This window comes from Vigna umbellata, chromosome 1, assembly GCF_029865625.1.
Source record: "Vigna umbellata cultivar VRB3 chromosome 1, Vumbellata_1.0, whole genome shotgun sequence".
Classification (NCBI taxonomy): Eukaryota; Viridiplantae; Streptophyta; class Magnoliopsida; order Fabales; family Fabaceae; genus Vigna; species Vigna umbellata.
The window spans coordinates 25,408,373-25,428,832 of record NC_142165.1 but is presented as its reverse complement, the minus strand read 5'-3'; the positions used below and the strand labels follow the sequence as shown (position 1 = coordinate 25,428,832).

The following is a 20,460-nucleotide window of genomic DNA, read 5'->3' as shown; positions in this document are numbered from 1 at the left end:
CCATTATTAATTCCTCTCATACCCAAATGTGACTTAATCCCTTCAGGATCAAATCCTATGACTGTCTTCCAAACAGTTTCATCAATGCGAATGTCTACACCTTTTACTCAAGAAAAAATGCGGTTGTCTTCAACCCTCAAGTTTGCATAAAAAACCTTAACCGGTTCTGGATAGTAGTCCCCTTTTAGTTCAACGAATTTTGTTAAACCAGAGTAAACCAGCCATGCCTGGAAAATGAATCCTTCATTGCGAAAATACAGAATACTTAAAGACTTGTGCTTTATAACTTCCTTGAAATCCCAAAAACACACAAAAATCAGTTCGCTTTTCATTGTCACTAAACCAACCAGTATGATCAGCGTTCCTTTCGATCGAAGCAGAACGTTTTCCCTAGCGTGAAGATGAAGAAGCCATCACAGAATTTGGATTTACAGATACAATATTACTGAGATGGAGTTTACTGACTAAGCAATGTGACAATGTGATTCTTGAAAATGTGAAACAATTCTTGAAAAAGACCTAATTGATTAGGCTTAGGCTCATTTGAATTTTTGAATGTTTGAAAGCCCAGTATAACACTTTAATCGATTTGATTAGTTCTAAAATCGATTAAGCTTAAACCAGTCTCAGTTAAAAGTTGTGAAATAAATTTCATTACTAATGCAATCGGTTAAAAGTCGTGAAATCAATTTTTCAACCAATTTTGCAAAGCAGACAAGCAAACATCATACACACACATCAATACAAATCACAGATAAAAATAATGATGCATGAATACAAGATTTAACAATAGATGTTACCAAAGATGATACTCAAGAGATTTTTGATATGACCTTTGAAAATCCTCCTTGAGTGTTGTTTGTTGCTTGTCTAGTTCACTTTTCTACAAAACTTTCAAAAGGTTTGGATGTAGATACCCAAATGAACTTAGGGCCTTTCTTGTTAGTTACATGAGTTGATTCTTTAGGAATCCACTTGAATTTTCCTTTAGGAACACCAACTTTCTTATAATAGTAGTTTCTAACAGTATGATCAATGATGTTCCAATAGAAACAGGTAATAGTTGCAGGTTTACTCAAATCAATAAATTTTTTTGAGTTAACTCTTTCACTTTTAGCTTCAAATCCAATTCCATGCCTATTGATTGCTCTCCCTTATGATCTTAATACATCTTCTAAATTAGATCTACCAAGAGTAAATTTAGCCAGTGTACTAGTTAGATATTCAATTTTTTCAACATGAGCATGACATTCTTTACAATCCTTCTCATCAATCTTAATTCCTGTTTTAGCATTTTTAGTAGATTGTAAAGCTTGATCAAGTTCAATTTTCAACTTATCATTTTCATCAACAAGGTTATTTATTTCGTATTCAAAATCTCTTCTCTCAAAATTTAATCGATTAACCTTGTATTGTAGTTTCATTGCCTCAATATGTAGTTCCTGAAACGCATCTAGCAGTTGATCATATCTGACTTCAATAGGCTCATTTTCAAAGTTGTTGTTGCTGCTTTCTAACACACTGATCCAGCCATGTGACATAAGTTTGTCTTTTCTTCAAGACTTTGGTCATTATCACTAGACGAGTCTTCATCATTGTTTTCCCATGCAATGTATGCTTTCCTTTGCTTATTCCTCCTTCTGTCTTATTTGTATTTCACATATGCTTTCTGCTTCATCTTCATATCTGGACAGTCAGACTTGATGTGTCCTTCCTTTCCACACTCATAACATATGATAGTTGCAGCTTTTGCATTCCTTTTTCCTCCTGTAGAATTCCCTGCAAAACCAGATACAACATTTCTATTTTTCATGAATTTTGTAAATTTCTTTACCACCATGTTCATTACTTCTTTCTCTGGAATATCTGTATCAGAATCTACATCAGACTCATTTCTCCTGGAGGCTTTCTTGCTGGTTGCTTTGAGAGCAATTGACTTTTTTGTTCAGTCTCCTCTTCTTCTTTCAATATTCCCAGCTCCAATTCATGTTCCCTGAGCTTACCAAAAAGTGTAGCCATATTCATAATGGTTAGATCTCTTGATTTAGATATAGTTGTTACCTTTGGTTGCCAACTTCTATTGAGACTCTTTGGTTGACAATGTCGGTGAATCTTTTCTATACATCATAGATAGTCTCTCCAGCTTTCATCCTGAACATTTCGTATTCCGGTGAAGTGCCTTGTTTCTCAACACCAAGAGAGGGAGGGGGTGAATTGGTGAACAATAAAAATAAATGCTTTCTAAATATTTTCACAAACTTAGAATGATCTTTAACCTTTCTTGTAATCTAAGTAATACGCGTATGCAGTGAAAGTAAAAGAGATAAGGAGAGAAATACACACAGAGGATTTATACTAGTTCGGCCTTAATGCCTACATCCAGTTTCCCTTCTAATCAACCTTAAATTAAAAGATATTTCACTATAATGATTTGAGTTTTACACCAAAGGGTTTAGAAAGACTCTCTCAAAACACCTCTCCCACTTAACAATCAAATATAGAAAGATAACACCTACACAAAGAACCATATGTCTTCACTGCAGAACCCTTTGAGCACATCTCTCAAAGTACCAAGAGCTCCTCACTCTTCTTCCTAGCCGCACGCACAGGGAAACAACACAATCCGAGATTGCAGAAAACGAAGTCTAATCAGGCAAGAATACACCTCACTCATGCAGTAGTTGATAAGCAATATAAATTCAGATTTGTTCTTCAGGAAACCTTCAAGATGTATCAAGCTCTATGAATCTTGTTTCTTGGAGCGTCTCAACACTTGTAACACTTTTCTCAAATAAAAAATATCATATATGAAAGTTTAGAATCATCAATTTGTTACAAAGTTATGTGTAATGCGTCAATTTATAGTTTTCCTCATGACAGACGCAAAACAATCGATTACGTTAGTAATTTAATCAGTTACATTAGTAGCAGATGTAACAGAATTACAGTTAACACATTTCCAATTGAATACATGATTAATGTAATTGATTTGTAATAAATGTTAGTCAAACATATTTAAAAATATATATGACCATTATTTCAGATATGACTAAGCTTGAAGACGATTTTCAAATTATAACAAATTTAATTGATTACATAACCAGTGTAATCGATTAAGCTCTTCACTTAAACAAATTTTGAAAACCTTTTTTCTTCAAAAACTCATCATAGCACATTTCAGCAATATGTTTGCAAAGACACGAGTTTTAATCGGTTTTACACTTAATGTAACCCTTTTAAAACTTGTTGTTTTGCCACAATTTAAAAACATAAGTTATCTGATGAACTTAATTGATTACAACATCACTCTAATTGATTATTTCATACAGAGTTGCTTTATGCTTGTGGTTTTAACACAAACAAACATTTAGTATGCACACAGAGATATAAACACAATTATGATCACAAAAGTATGCAAACTAAACAACATATCAACATATGTATTCATCAAGAAACATTTTCATAGCAACATATGTGTTAGAAATAAAGAGGCTTGTTTCTCAACACCAAGATGGGGTGAATTGGTGATTTATAAAAATTAACGCTTTTCAAATCCTTTTGCAAAATTAGAATGATCTTGAAAACTTTCTTGCAATGTAAGTAAACGCGTATGCAGTTCAAAGTAAAAGAGATAAGGAAAGAAGAACAAACACAAGGTTTTTATCCTGGTTCGGCCTCAATGCCTACATCCAGTCACCCTTCCAATCAACCTTAGATTGAAGGATATTTCACTATAATGATTTGAGAATTACACCAAAGTTTTATAGTGAACACACTCTCACAATGTAAACACCTTTCCCTCTCATAATCAAATATAGAAAAGAAAACACCTACACACTGTTAAACCCTCGGCAAGTGTAACCGAATCGTATCAAGTAATAAACCTGGTAAGACCAAGTATCGTTCTCCCAAAGGACTCACGGCCTAGACAGTTATGTGATTTATTGATTATCCAGGACTTGTACAAACAATTACTTGATATTTCAATGCAAAATACTGAAAAGTAAAGATGTATGCATGTATTGATCAATGGGCAAGAAGAAACAAAACACGTGATTTGAATTATATGAATGAATATGTTGTTGGGGCTTATCAATTTCATCCTATCCACTCTAATGTATTCATGAATTCGTCTTTCTTTTCATTAATGTTAATGTCACTCTCTAAATTACCTTAAACTCGATGTCTCGGCGAAGAAGGCCTAATCATAATCACTAGTTTATAACGTCTTGTCTCCCTAGCAATTAATCATGCATTATAATGAACAAAAGCTTACAACCAACCAACCATCATATTCCTATGTCTAGGTTTATACTACTGTTGGGAGAGATTCCCCAAATCTAGATTTCCCTGTATGTGTCCATATCGACAAAACCAATAATCATGACATCGAATGAGTTAAACAATGCATGCTTTAAGCAAAGAGGAAAAATCCTAACAATTAATGAAAGAAAGCATGTATCTTATAAAAGATCTTGAAGAACAAATTCAATACATGAGAGTTTCAAAAGGATTACATTGATTCCCCAACAACAATAAAAGTTTAGTTCACCATATTCATGGTGAAACTAGATGAAATACAATGAAAGAGTGAAAAGATAGAACCCTAGAAAGTGAGTTTGCCTTTCATTTAACCATAATTAAATATACTCACAAGCAATTATCATCACAAGGGCTTTTCTATGGATTGTAATATGGCTGGGCTAAGAAGAAAAATTGGTTTTTCTGGATCACAAAATCCTTAAGTTAAGAGAGTCATTCATACTTTCCTCATTTAAACACAACCATTCTTACTTATTCCCAACTTTCTTTTGCATTGAGCTTTTCTTTTTCTTCTTTTCCTTTTTCTTTTGTTTTTCACATGCTTAACTTTTAGCTCAATGCTTTTTATTTTCCCTTTTTAAATTTCCCAACAACCCCAAACTTGAACATTTATCAATACCACAAAATGTTTTCAACTTAACTTAAGGTAAAAAAAAAATCAAAAAGGGTTTTCTATATTGTTCAAGGTTACGGGTTCAAAGGATAGAAGACATTGTGTTCTCTTTAATTGGCTAAAATCATGCATTTGGCTAACAAAAGGGTTACCAACAAATGACCTTGATCATATAATGCAAACAAGCAAATAATTCAATCATGGAAAACCTGGGGAAAGTCATTCATGCTTTCAAAGTAATAGCACTCAATCACAACAACTCTGGAGCTCAAAACCTCACATATAAGCTCATTCTCATTCCACATACACATCCTGCTTAGCATCATAATCACAATCACAACATCATGCATTTGTTCACAAAGCTCGTGAACCACCTATATAAGCATATATTGTGCACAATCTCAACATCAATCAATATCAAAGTATCATCAAGCATTACTTATCACACAACAATCACAAGCAAACCATCATAACAGACAAGTTTCAAATTGAGTACATCAACCATATTCTACTAACAGAAGCAAATAAGTTAACTAATTTAGAATATTGGGTTGCCTTCCCTATGATGCAAGGAGTGGTAAAACTTCCTGGATCTTTCACTTTTGGAGGAATTGGCTTCTTCTTAACAACTTTATACTCATTAATCTCCTCTTCTATATATCTTTTTCTTTTGGAGATTTGCTCCATATGCTTTACCTGAGCTGAAAATTGTTGCCATGCTTCATTCACAAGTAGATCAACATCTGCATGAGTAAAGATATCTTTAAATTGTCTCTTTTTTTTCTATTCTCTCACACTCTGTTGGATAAGGAAGAATTTTTTCAATTTTTTTCAAATTTTCCTCTCTTTTCTTCTCTTCTTTCTTTTTTCTCTCATCCTCTCTTTTTCTCTCTTCTTTTCTCTCTTCTTTTTCTTCTTTCCTTTCTAACTCAACTCTTTCAATATCCACACTCACTAAAACTTTACACTCTTCCTTAGGGTTAACCTCAGTATTAGCCCCAAAACTCTTATCAGGCATTTCTTCCAACTTCTTAGCTAATTGGCCAATTTTCACTCCAAGTTTCTCATGGTCGCTTGAGTGCTGTTATGATTGGATATGGTTACTTGCATAAATTGTTGAAGAGTTTCTTCCACCTGATGGTTGTTGTTGTGGTATGTTAAATTGCCCTGATTGCCCAGCTTGTCCAGCTTGTCCCTAACCTTGACCCATGCTTGGGTGAGGTTTCCACCCTTGGTTGTAATTACCTTGGCGGTATGGAAATTGATTAGCCATGAAATTTACATCTTCCAAAGCCTCTATTGGAAAAGCGCATTGACCATTAATATGGTCACCACCACATAGTTCACACATCTGTTGTTGAACCTGTGCAACTCCTTTTAGCTCCTTCGGCAATTGTGCAAGCGTCTTTGTTAAACTCTCCAACTGTTGAGTTATGATTTTATTCTAAGCAAGCAAGGCATCATTTGATTGCAATTGCAAAACCCTTTTCTATTGAATTGGAGTTCCTCTTTCACTGTGTAATTCGTTATCATTAGTAGCCATGTTCTCTATCAACTCTGTTGCTTCCTCTGGAGTCCTCCATTTGATATTACCTCTGGCTGAGGCATCTAGCATCAACTTGGTTTGTGAACCAAGACCTCCAAGGAAAAGTAGGACTACTATTGCTTCATCAAAAGCCATGCGTGGGAATCTTTCTCAACAAACTTTTATACCGATCCCATGCTTGACCTAATCTCTCCTCCATGCCTTGTTTGAAAGAATATCTCTTGCTTCCCTTTATTGACTTTATATTGTGGGAAGTACTTGTTTAAAAACTTTGCAACCACAGCTTCCCACTCTGTAAAGCTTCCTTCTGGAAAAGAGTTTAACCATAACTCAGCATTGCCTCCCAATGAGAAAGGAAACAAGTTAAGCTTGATTGCTTCATCCGGCACCCCATTTATCTTCACGGTGTTACAAATTTCATTAAAGGTAGTGAGATGCTCATATGGACTTTCATGTGATAGCCCATTGAATTAATTACTCTTTACTAGTTGTATCAATGCCGGTTTCACCTCCATGTTTGCAGCATTGACCCTCGGCCTTGCTATACTGTTAAATTGCATCTACCATTATTCTCTTCAACCATATCTTGAGTGCTTTGGTTAGACCTTTGTGGTGAAGGTTGTAAAAGGTTTTCTGGAGGAGGGAATAATTCTCTAGATGTACGGATTCTTCTCCTCCGTCTACTCTCGTCCAAGCCTTCAAGAAGAGGTTCTGAATTTTTCTTGCTTCTTATTCGAATTGCTTCCTGCATACACAAGAAGACAAGTTCCTAGAAACAATTGTTAGCAAAAAAAGATAGAGAAGATAAAAAAATAGAAAATAGAAAGATAAAACAAATAAAATTAGAAATACAAAAAAAACAACAAAAAAGATAAATCAAAAAGATAAAAATATACAAATCAAGTCAAAGTTAATAAAAAATCACAAAAAGTTAAATTGTCGGTAAGTGCGGGTCTTCAATTTTGCCCCTCAGCTATTGTTTTTGCCCCTCAGTGGTGATTTCGGCACCTGAAAATTGGCGCTCAGTGGTAATTATCGCTCAACACAACTTTTTCTGCACTCTGGTTGACTTTTCTGCATTCTGGTTAATTGGTTGACTTTTTATGGTTGACTAGTTGACTTTTCTGGTTGACTGGTTGACTTTTTTGGTTTCTAGTTGACTTTTCTGCATTTCAACCATTCGATACTTTAACTATTCTTTCAAATCATTCCAATAACTTACAAAATCAAAGGAATCTAGCATAAAACCATTAAATTCACCTTCAACTCTCTTATTCACAAAACTAAAGCAAAAACATGAGTTAAAGCAAGTTTCTAAGTCAAAAAGGGTTGATTGATTATCAAAATTAAGTATAAAAATAACAGTTTTTCAACCGTTATCACACACACAGAACCACATGTTCTTGTTGTAGAAACCTCTTGAGAAACCCCTCTCAAAGTTCAAGAGTTCCTCACTCTTCTTCCTGTCGCACACAACCAGGGACACAGCACAATCAACAAGTGCAGAAACCTTTTTTGATCACAGCAGATACACCTCAGTAATGTGAATCAGATCATCCAATCAAGTTCTCAACAATCCTCTCAAGAATCGTTCAAGTTTCTTCACAATCTTCATTTCTTGATTCTTGGAGCGTATGTGTAATTTGTAAAACTTTCTCAAATCAAAGATGTCAGATATGAAAGTGTACAATTGATCAAAAGTCTCAAAACACAAGTAATGCGTCAATTTATAGTTTTCATCATATGAGACGCAAAGTAATCGATTACGTTAGTAATGCAATCGGTTACATAAAAACCAGGTGTAACAGAATTACAACTAACAAGCACTTAAATAGATTTTGAAAACTTTTTCTCTTCAAAAACTCATCACAACACATTTGAAAAAGATCTATGCAAAGACACGAGTTTTAATCAATTTAACACTTAGTGTAATCGATTCAAACTTGTTATTTTGCCACAATTCAAAACATAAGTTGTCTGATGAACTTAATTGATTACAAAAATACTGTAATCGATTATATCATATAGATTTACTATTGTGCTTGTGGTTTTCCTCACACATAACATACAATATGCATACAAAGATATAAACACATTATAAGCAGTGGTATGCAGAACCAACAGTATGTCAACATATGCATTTATCAGCAATAAGCATTTCCATATTCACATATGTATTTCATCACACAGAAACATATTTTTGTAGTGTCATGACAACATCTGTGTTGCTACAATCAATGTGTTGTCATCATAAAAAACAAACACATCAGGGAGTGGGTTCCGCCCTCATATTGCTCCCCCTATCAACAATATGTATCTATCACAAATCACAAATACACATTTTTGGAGTGATTAGGTGATACTAGGAGTTGTGAGAATACTCAGTTGTAATCTTGTTGATGATTATAGTGGAACCTTGATGAATAAGTATTTTCTATTATACATTTAGCTTATTGTACAACATTTAATTAGGGAATTATGCTTAATTGTCCAATATTTCCTCAGTTTTGATATTTGGACTTAATTTGACCAGTAATTCTTATTTTAATTCATTTGAATTATCTAAGGCTAATTATTTTCATTATTAATTGCAGGAAATTGTTTGAAATATTATTTTGGGACTTCAAAAGGGCAAGAACGTCAACAACCACTCTTCACATAGGCGTTTTAGATTTAATTCAATTGTAAATTCATTTATAGTGTATGTTTGGACAGATTTGGACCATTGGGCCATTTTGGGTCAAAATACTAAAAGCCCAATTTGTGGGCTGACCTTGGACTAGGGTTTAGGACCCAAAGGGGGCAAAATGTCACTTACTCTCTCATTTTACATTTCTAGCACTTTTGGACAACAAGGAAGAGCTCTCCCATTTTGGGGTTTTACGTTTTCATTTACATTTCAATGCACTTTTAATTCCAGTAATATAATTTCAATTTTTCAATTTCGTTTTCTCTCTTTATCTTGCAATTTAGTTTCTGCACTTTTAATTCCATGCGCTGCAATTTCGTTTTAAGCTTTTCCAGTTCTTTTTGAGTTCGTTTCCATTGAGTTTATATTCTGTTTGATTTCGTTTTCCATTGGGTTTGCCTTTTTCTGGATTGGATTGTGTTTTTGGTGCATTGGATTTTCATTTCTGGGTGTCATTTCGTTCCAGCACTGTTTCAATTGCGTTTTGCTATTTCAATTCATGTTAATGGAAGTTTAATTTTCTAGGTAGGTGATTTCTGAGGTTGCAAAAGTTTCCTTGAGATTATTGGAGCCTAATTGTAATTCTATTTTGTGTGCCCTACATATATGTGTTTTGCTATGTGCAATTGGTCCTTGCTTAGTAGTCTAATATGAGCATGATAATCTTCGCTTAGTTGATTACTGTGTTTGTGCAGAATTGATGAATCTATGTGAGTGTGTTTGGTTAATTCGCATTTTATGAAGACCATTTTAGACTTCACTTAATTGTCTAGTTCGTGTTGGATTAAGGGTCATAGGATTGGATATCTGTTGTAAATTTGTGATTGGAAACAAGAGCAGTTGAGATAACATCAACCTGTCTTTAATTTGTGTTTAAATTTGTGTTCAAATTGCTCGTTAATTGGTTCATTTCATTCCACAAAACCACCTTCAAACCCCCTCCCCCCCCACCATGTGTTTGACCTATTGCTTGAACCACATTTGGTCCTTGAAAGACGACCTAGGGGTCATTCTCCTAGCTTATAATGCACTTAATTGCAAATTAATTTGATTCGGGTACGACCTCAATCAAACCCTCCAAGGTGTTAGAGGAGACTATAAGTAGCTCGGTAGAGCGAACCAGTATAAAATTAATTGTGTGATTATTAATTTATTCTTACTAAACACTTTTGTCACAAATCCTGTAGTTGCATATTTCTTAAACCGCTACAAAAGCTCTCATCACTGAACACCTTTTTATTAAGATCTAGTTTTATCAAAACATTGCAGCAAACTGATTTAAATTGTTGAAAAATATTTTCTTTAAGAACTTATAGTTTAAACTGAATACTCAAGTCAAGCATTTAACAACTTACATAAACTTTTCAATCCTCGACAAAGTTGTTAAACTATGTCCTTTGCAAAAAGTTTTCCTATAACAATATTTAACCCACCCCTCTTGCTCTCTCTCCCCTTCTAGTGTTTTTCCAGGTACTTGACAATCTACAAATTAAGTTGAATATATATTAGTTGCAGCAACTACGTACAAATCAAGCCATTTGGCTTAATTTATGATGTAAGACAACTACATGATGAACTTATTGTCATATAGGTTGATAATAAGTCATTCATTGCAATTGCAAAGAATAATAGCATGGTAGAACAAAGAGATATGATTAGAGAAGCAAAGGAATTAAATGAAATCATCCTGGAGCGTTGCAATCCAAAAAATCATATTACAATAAATATATCAATAAATATTAAAAGATAATATTTGTCAAATTTTTAATCTAGCAAATATCTTCTCAAATATTATTATATTTGTACAACAATCAAATATATCTTGAAGATATTGGATTATTTAGAAGATAATTGGAAGATTACAACATCGAAAAAACCTGAAACAAAGTCCAATCCAATTTCTATATAAAGAGACTTAAGGAAACACATTAGGGGGCTTAGGAATCATTTGGGGGTTCAAATTTCGTCCTCTCTCTTCTCTCATGTTTCCACCCTCTGTTATTCTATTCTCATGTTATTTCAACATTCTATGAAGTGTTAAGCCTCTAGGATTGATTTTGCTGTAATTTCTTAACTGGATTGTGAGGTTAGATGAATAAATTTGTTTGTTCCTTTGATTTTTTTTTGTGATTTATTTTTATCTATGTCTTTTGCTTCTTAAATCAAGTAAAAGTATTTATTTTTACATTATAGCAAGTAAGCATTGTGTTAAATCTACATAACATATCAATCATATGAGTCTAAGGGTTTTTAATTTTAATTGCAAATTTACTTTGATTAAATTTAGAAACTTTCATGTGATTGAATGGGTTTTTGCCAATGATTGAGAATGTACTTTGATTAGTGATAAAAACTTTAACAAGAATTAATCAAGAATCTACATAACATATCAATCATGAGTCTAAGGATTTTTAATTTTAATTGAGAATTTACTTCCATTAAATTTAGAAACTTTCATGTGATTGAATGAGTTTTTGCCAATAATTGAGAATGTATTTTGATTAGTGATAAAACTTTAACAAGAATTAATCAAGAATGTGCTTTAGTTAATTAGTTTTTTACTTGATATAAGGAGTAAAAGAATAGACATGATTAGAAATAATAGTATTTAATTGAGAATGTACTTTGATTAAATTTACTATTATTAATCTACAAAGTTCTTGCTTTTAGTTGAGAATGTATTTTGGTTAAAGTGAGAATGCCAACAAATTAATTGAGAATTTACATTGATTAATTTGAAAATCTAAGATAATAATTAATTGAACAATAATCTTTAGATAACCAATGATGAATCCTATTTCGAAAAAACAGTGAAATCAACCTATTTTCTTTATCATTGTTTTTAAATCTTTTTATAAATTATTTATTTCTATCTTTTGTAATTTTGTTCGTTAATCTTTTATTTTCTTTTATTACTTCTATTATTTTATTTGACTAACCCCTTTTGTATAGTTTTTATAAAAACTAATTTGTTAGAAACCAATTTTGTGTTTGTTAGGAGACAACTTAGGTTTGAGTTTATCCTTCCTATTTTGTTGGCTACTATCTTAGTCATATTGAAGTTGTTATAGTTTAGTAGTATTAATTTGATTACGTTAACAACAACGTTATCACCTCCTTTCTTCCATTGTGTATATTCAATAGAAAAAATCTATTCTATGTTTTTCTCTGGTTTTATAGTCTTTATATTATTTTATAACATACTTGATTAGGATGCCACAAAATGTTACTGGTTGGACAAATAGAGGGACTTGAAGGGAAAGACTTAAGCTTGGCTATAAATTTATTTTAGAATACAAGGTAGGCTAATAGTGATAAATTAGACGATTGAAGGAATATTTATGGGTGGCCCCAAGAATGATTGTAAACTAGCAAAGGGTAAGATGGATGATTAGGTCCTCTAAAATCTTGTTGATGAGTCCATCAAAAGAATTTACAACCATGACATGATTCAGATCTACTCCAACATCCTTGGACACCTTAGTTTATGCATATAGTTAAGGTTTTATCTCCCTATTTTCTTTTCATCTAACATCCATTATGATAATCCACTAATATAGTTTACCGATAGTTTGACTAACCACCAAGCTAAGATAGTCAAAAAAAAATTCTACTAGTCTGACAACAAGTGGCGCCAGGGTGGATGACAAAAGGTAGGTATTGTTCAACTTAGCTTGGAATATATTAAAAAAAAGTTTAAATCTCTTAATGATTCTCATATTTGTTAAAGAATCTCAAGTGAGTCCTCTTATTAAAAGCGGTCTCGATTGAGTCCTAAATTTTGTAAAATCGTAACAATTAAGTTCTTTCCGTTAAGTGGTTAGAAACAGCGTCAAAGTCTCTTGATGTAGTGATGTTGATCGGGATCATTTTATTACGTGAAAAAATTAAATTATGATTTGTAATTCCCCATCCAAATTAGGGTTCTGATGCAGGGGAACTCATCTTCTTCAACACGTGTAACTACAGAACCTTCCACTACTGTCATCTCCATTGGACCACCGCAACTTCACCATGTTTGTTTCAATCACCACCGCAAGCAGCATCTTTCACACATCACACACCCATCAACTTCAACATATAATAGCACCATCGTTTAGCCACCGTGACGAAACCCTAATCATATAAATCGCGAGTTCCACCACTGCACTATAATCGTGTCTTCATGAAGACCTAAAAACCAGAAAACTCAGATTGTGAAAAGCCACATATCGTAACCAAAACCCGAACCAGAGAAGCGCCACTACAGAAGTTTTCAAGTCTCTTACCCTTTTTTTTCCCCTCATTTCTCACTCATGGGAATTAAAGAAAAAAAGAGGAAAATCAAACGAAAAGAGAAAAAAGGAGTGAGAATAACATGAACAAACGCTCTGTCTCTTTATCCACTGTCGTCCCCGCCTCCATCGCCCCAACTTGTAGATCAAGGCAACAGCTTTCGAATGTGCCCAAAAACCAGAAGTTTCTCAAGAGTGAGAACAACAACAATTAAAGACATGGATCCTCCTTTGCCTGTGGTGAAAAGAGTTCCCGAGTTGGAGGAAGGAAAAAAATTGGATAGTCTCTGGAAAAGAAAATCGGGTCCTGCACTCAAAAGTTTACAGCTTCAACAGATTCACCATCCAAGGATTTGTCATCAACCTCCAACTATTTGATACCTCTGAAACACAATCGAATCCACAAATCCAATCCTAGATTACATTTTTTTATTGTATTTTGTTTTTGTGCTCTCATATTGTTACGTACATCACCGTATACAATGTAAAGGGTTTTCTTTTCTCTTCTAATTTTCTAGGCTTCCCAGATAAAGTTAGTACATCTCTAATTCTCTTTTCATTTTTCTCTCTCTCTAATCCTATTTGGTTCAAAAAGCCCTAACATAAAGAAAAATAAAATCTTTAATCTATTATTATTTTAACATATGACCAATTAAATTTTATCATGTCAAAATCTTTTAATTTAAATAATAATTCTACATAACAGAATAATTAACATCAGCATATTTACTATGCAACACGTCAACATTTGTTAACATTGTATGTCAACCTTTAATAAAAAAGATTTAATTATTACGATTTTTCAAAATTTAGAACTTAATTAAGATTGTTTTCAACAAGAGAACCCAATTAAGATTCTTCAACAAATATGAAAACCATAAGACGATTTAAACCTAAAATAAATAAGTGCACAGCAACTTTTACTTTCTGAAATACCAAACCGAAATGCATCCACATCTCACGCACCCATCTTGATCTCATCATCTTACCACTTTTTCTCAACCCATCTTCCAGGCATGTGACCACCAAGCTTGGGAAGGAGTGGCTAATGAAGGAGCTTTACAACGAGTTTAGTGGATAAGAAAGGAGGTGAAAGCTTGAGGGAGAAAGCTTGAGGGAGAAAGCTGCAATTTTGAATCTGCACCTCTTTGTAAAGGAAACGGCAGAAACGGAAGTGCGATGAAAGAGGTGCGGCACTAGGTACAAGGGCTGGGCACAAAGAAGAGAATAAAATGTTCATTTTATCAAAACCTGTAAGGGTGCAGTAAGAAAAATTAAAAAAAGGTTAAAGTGTAAACAGAGACTATCAAATTTCTCCCTCCACCCCGTAAAAAACTTCTGAAATAAAAATTCCGTAATAGGAGAGGGTGACTGTTTTCAGGAAAAAAATTTCCAATGCTGTTTATAGTGTTCCGGAAAATACAATCCAGAAGTGATAGGATACTGGAAGAAAAATGACAGAGTACATAAAGCAATAGCCTGAACGAGCAGCGGAAATTTTTCATATTTATTTTTGAGATATTAGACCACAGTTTAAGCAGCTTATTATAAGTGATTACCTTTTATTAACTTCTTGAGAGAATTTCTTAAAAATAAGTGTATTTTGAGAAAAATAATCACTTCATTCAACTAGCTTTACTAAGAAAATTTTTGAAAAAGAATTATCAATTTCTCGAAATTAATACTAGGACACTGATAGAATAAAACATAAACGGGAGAGATATAGATCAGGCAATTCTCGTATCATTCAACCCTGTCTGCCTGAAGCATAGAAACTCAAGAATCTCCTTTCCCTGGTAATCTAAATATAGAACAATTGAGACCGTCTATAAAAACAGTCAGGGTACATTTTAACTAAAAGCCACAATAACAAGGTACCACTCTACAACAATGGTAAATGCCATGCTATTCAGCTCCAAACCAAACAGAAACCCAGTTGTCTTACAAAGTTAATCCATCCTTCCCTTTAAAATCTTTTCCTTTACTTCAGTTGGTGTACTGCATAAGACAAATCAAAGATACCAATAAGCCCTTGGAATAAATTAAAAGGCATAAAACCAAACCTAAATAAATGGCATCTGGCAATAGGTTGGAGGGGGCAGATTTGACAAAAGAAAACAGAGATGTATTGCCATGAGGATATGCAGATGCTCTTCATTTATGTAAGGACATTCTTGGAAGAAATCTCACATTGACTAAAAATATTACCAAATTATATTACATGTGAGTTTTATAGGATTGAATTATGACTGTACTGATAAATTTCTCAAGTCATTGTAGCCAATTTAGTATTTCTTTTGCCTTGGCACCAACGATGCTGTGTTTTGAGTTTTGTCAAAATTCAAGTTCAACTCTATATTCTTTGTCAACTTTGTGCCTATTAAATTGGTATGGGCTCCTTCCACCATGTCTCTCGGCTGCAGACGAGATGCGTGGGTGGTGAGGCTGACTACTGCAGTGTTTGCCAGAGACAGAACTACTCAAATAACTAGTGCACAGCCAGCTGCATCCGTGCTGGGGCTTAAGTCCAACATTGGAAATATGATATTTTAGTAGGGGGTTTATCTCTGGATTCTCCAAATGAGACAACTAACTTCTGTAGTTTAATTCTCCCAAGGTTCTAATTACAATCCATAAAAATGAATCGTAACTAAATAGCATAAGGAAGTTTCCCTACTATGGATGTTTTATCATGGCTTCTTATCAAAATTATTTCATGCACATGCAAAAGTCACAACTTAGTGCCTCGTGGCTGGTTAGAAAGACAAGCGCATATAAAATAAATGTTCTAGTAATGGCACCGCAATTGACAATGACAGCATATACACCAAATTACTAAGAGAATCAGAATTTGTAAACTTACACAACGTAGACATGTCCTCCCCAACCACTTAAACAATCACGATCTACAGACGATAGCAGTGCTTGGGAGATGGTCTCAAACAACTCCTCTGGTTCCTGTGTCAAGATCAGAAGCCAAGCAGAAAAATCTTAAGCTGCATCTCTTTAACAAACACCGAAAAAATATGACTAAAAAACCTTTGTAGTTAAATCACTAGAATGACAGTGGAAAACTCTGATACTGAAACCAAACGGAAAATCAAGGCAATATCAAAGCATTACTTGTCTCTTATATTTGTATCCCAGACTAACACAACATAAAACATCTCGTGCCCATCCAACAACCCCATAGTTATTAGACATTTCACTAAAGTTTATGTTTGGTAACCCAATTTGTCTCTGCAGTTACTTCCTCCCATACCAAACAAGATATCTCATGAAATTACTTGCAGAATAATTAGTCAATCTTCTTAAGCTTTAAATAAAACCCATGATGATTTGATTAATTATGTAAAGATGAATGATGTTCATCTGTTTGGATCATCCTTATAATCCAAACCAAACCAACCAAATTGAGTTGGATTTTTAGAAAAACTGCATCTAACCCAAACCAGACCAATCAAATTCAATGGTGATTAGCTTGGGGTGTCGATTTAAGATTTACAAATCCAATGAACCAAACCTAACTAAGTACAAAGTTTTGGGCAAAATTAATGATAAAATTATGTACAAACTTTTTGGAAAAATTATGTTCTTTTTCTTTTTCTCAATAGAATTTGGTATATCTGCACATAATTAGATCCAATTGATCCAAATACAACCAACCAGTTCTTGATTGGGTTGGTTTTGTTCTGATTTTGATCTTTTTTTCTGTCGAAAAACCCAAACCAATGAAATTTATTGGTTTGAATTTTATTTTCTCTCCAACTCCATTAAAACTCACTACTCAGGAACAACCCTAACAATAATAAAGTATCCATGTTAAAGTAACGTAAAACATGACTACATTGATTTGCATAATAATCACATTAAAGAGTTATCTGAAAGACAAAACAAGATAATCTTAGTGACCAACCATGTCAGGCTTAAACATTGACTCACAAGCACCATACAGGGACTCGGATGCAGTGCCAGAAACAACAAAATCTTTTGCAAGCTCCCTGCATACAAGAAAATTGTAAGATAAACAATTACATACATGCAGTGCATATGACGATATGCAAACTTAAAAGTTTATTTAATTTAAGTGAAAAAATGCATAAAAGGCAACATCATTTCTGTTTGATAAGTACAAAATTTTAGCTTCTAGTCTCACAAATTCCGTCCATCTCTATCACTTCTTTTTTGAACCACGCTGTTTGTCAACTACAACTTGCTTTTATCTTTTATTAGAGCATGTTTACTTCCAGTTTCATTTCTTGTTTTCCTTTTTCAATTACAAAGCTACCACCTTGTCTTCAATTCAGTTCTGTCTTCCAATAAGAAACACTAAATATAACTTTCCATTGGTTTTATCTGTACCTATACTAATCTTTGAAAACGGATTGAAAAGCAAATGATACTAACATTTGCAAGTTTTTACACATACCAGCAAGATCCCTCTACAAGATTTAATATGGACAGTAGTGTAGAAAAATTTAACTTACTTTGCTCCAAGACAATCCATTGTGCAAATGAATGGTTTGTCATCGTCCCCTAATCCAGCAATTACAGGCTGGCAAAAATATGGACCAAACCTGAAAAGCAAAAGATGAAAACTTGTTTTCACTACTATAAATTGGAGTTTATTAACAATTTAACATAACAAGAAACTTATGAATCTTATAGTTTACTGTGCTTTGTTGTAACCCCGTCTACAAACATGCAGAGGGAGCCAAAAGTAAATACAGAAATTAAGTATGGTTCAACTTCAACTTACAATGAGCTATTGGTCACACATTAAAATAATGAATTCAACCAAATGACTCCCCCCACACCATATGCTGAGTCAAAAAGGAGATTTAATCAAACCATCTTTAAACTAAACCTTCACATAGCACTGATAACTCAGTCTCATTTCAAAACTCTACACATTAAATTTCAGTTGCCAAAACAATTTAATGAGGATTTTACATCTTACGCAATAATAAAGCTTATCTATTGTAGACTAATTATCAAAACCCTGATTTTTTTGACAACGCTAAGTTTGGCACAACTTTTTTGACAAGTATTCTTTTTTAAAAACAAAACCAACCGTTGTGAGAGTTTTAACTTATAAGACCAAGTTTGGAAATATTAGCTTAAAAGCTCCCCCAACCCGCTTTCTTTTAGAAGAAATATGATCCTGAAGTGTTTCTCTCCAAATTTAGAAGAAATATGATCCTGAAGTGTTTCTCTCCAAATTTGTTGCCCGGCTTTTTCTTAAAAGAAAAGCCAAAACAACTGGGCCAATCATTGACTTAGTATGCTCGTGTGTGTAAAACATGCTCAAGTACACAAGTAACAAACTAGATTCCACCCCGGTTAAGTCCTGGTTTGTTTTTTAGTTATTTATTTAAGACCAAAATCTAGCTCATTATCAAATCAAGTCATGATTAATAGATAAACTACTTGAGTGGTAAAAATGGGAAGGATGAAGGGAAAATGGAAAACTATCTTGTTTTTTTAAGGGAACGCAAAAAATAGAAAGGAGTGTGCAACAGGTATTTTGCAAACGGAACTTCAGTCTCAGCTAAGTCCAGAAAGGAATATTTATCAGAAATATACTAGCAATACGCCCTTACCACATTCTTTTAAGTATGTTTTATTATTAGTTAAATTAATTTCAGAAACAAAATTGTATGTGTTCCACTTCCTATTTGACAAAAGCCAATTACCAGGAGTGTTACTATGTGTCTTGTTGGGGCTTCAGGAAAAAGACATACAAACACAGTCACTACTTAATATACCTCAATGTAAAAAAAATAAAAATTTAAAACCACCTTGCCAACTTGAAGGCAAACCGTGAATCATATACAAAAAGAAAACTACTTTACACACAAGGGTATCAATCAACTCAGCTAAAACTCACCCATAACAACCTACAATACTTCACTAGGAAAACCCCATTTGTAACAGCACCAAAAAATAAAAACTTACAACAAATATTCCTTCAAAAGAAATCCAGAACCGTTTTTTTTTCCTTAGACCTAAGCGGCGTTACCTTTTCTCATAGAGCAAGGCAGAGACCAAGCTGGCAAAGGTCTCCGGTTTCATATCCCTCTCTTCACGAAGCTGATACAGTTTGTGCCGGAAAACGAGACGCTGATACCTTAAAGTAAGTAATGGAAAACAAATACAGTCAAAAATAAGATTTGTGTTGGCAGAAAAGTAATGAATTGGGAAATCGAGAAGGGAGAGTAAAGAGTACAGAGTCTGAGCATCGGTGGCGAGGCCAGAGAGAGCGATGAAGAGCTTATCGTGAATCTTGGAAATGCGTTGGAAATCGGTGGCTATGGTTTGGAGCTGAACGCCGAGCCTTCGGTCGCTGGCAATGGCGAAGCAGTTCTTGCCGACCATGGCCACGACGGCGCTTCCGTTGTACTCGAAGATCGACATGCTTTGAATTTGATCCCGGCGAGGATGATGCAGATTCTTGGTTTGGGTTTGGGGTTAAACCGTAAAATAATGTTGGTATTTGAAGACGAAGAGCATCCCAGATTTCTTTGGGGTTAAGCCACCAAATAAAAATAAATAAATAGAAATAGATTTTGTTTAATTGGACGTTTTATAACTTAAGTAGTGTTATTTACAAATTTTACCACCCATGTTTACACTTTCGTGTACTTAGTTAAAAGTTAATTGTTTGTAGTTTATTAATAACGTGACAATTTCATTTATAACACTACAACATAAATAGGTAATTTAAACTAATGTTGACTATTATGCAAAATTTCTAATGAAGATAGTAAAATGTGTGAAAATAATATTAATAATAATACAAATAACAAAAGTGTTAAAATCAAGATAAGAGCTAATAAAAATGACAATGTTGATAGTATAGTTATTACATCTGAGTCAAAAACAAAGTGTTGCAAATCTCAATATTGCATTAACTTTTCAAGCTTGTTTTGTGAAGAAAGTTAGAATGAATTATTTTTTTAATAGTGATAGAAATATAGTCTTTTTCATGCAATTATTAAAAGGTGTTTTAATG

At 33.6% G+C, this 20,460-nt stretch overlaps 1 protein-coding gene across 1 annotated transcript; it reads right to left on the bottom strand.

Annotated features, from left to right (window-relative positions):
- Positions 1 to 15,146: 15,146 nt before the first annotated feature.
- LOC124832167 (proteasome subunit beta type-3-A) lies at positions 15,147 to 19,975 on the bottom strand. Its single transcript, XM_047306302.2, has 6 exons — positions 19,675 to 19,975; positions 19,468 to 19,575; positions 17,933 to 18,022; positions 17,362 to 17,446; positions 16,309 to 16,403; positions 15,147 to 15,443 (listed from the first exon to the last, which is right to left on the bottom strand). The coding sequence occupies exons 1-6, from the start codon at positions 19,860 to 19,862 to the stop codon at positions 15,395 to 15,397; spliced, it is 615 nt and encodes a 204-aa protein (XP_047162258.1). The 5' UTR covers positions 19,863 to 19,975; the 3' UTR covers positions 15,147 to 15,394.
- Positions 19,976 to 20,460: the final 485 nt, after the last annotated feature.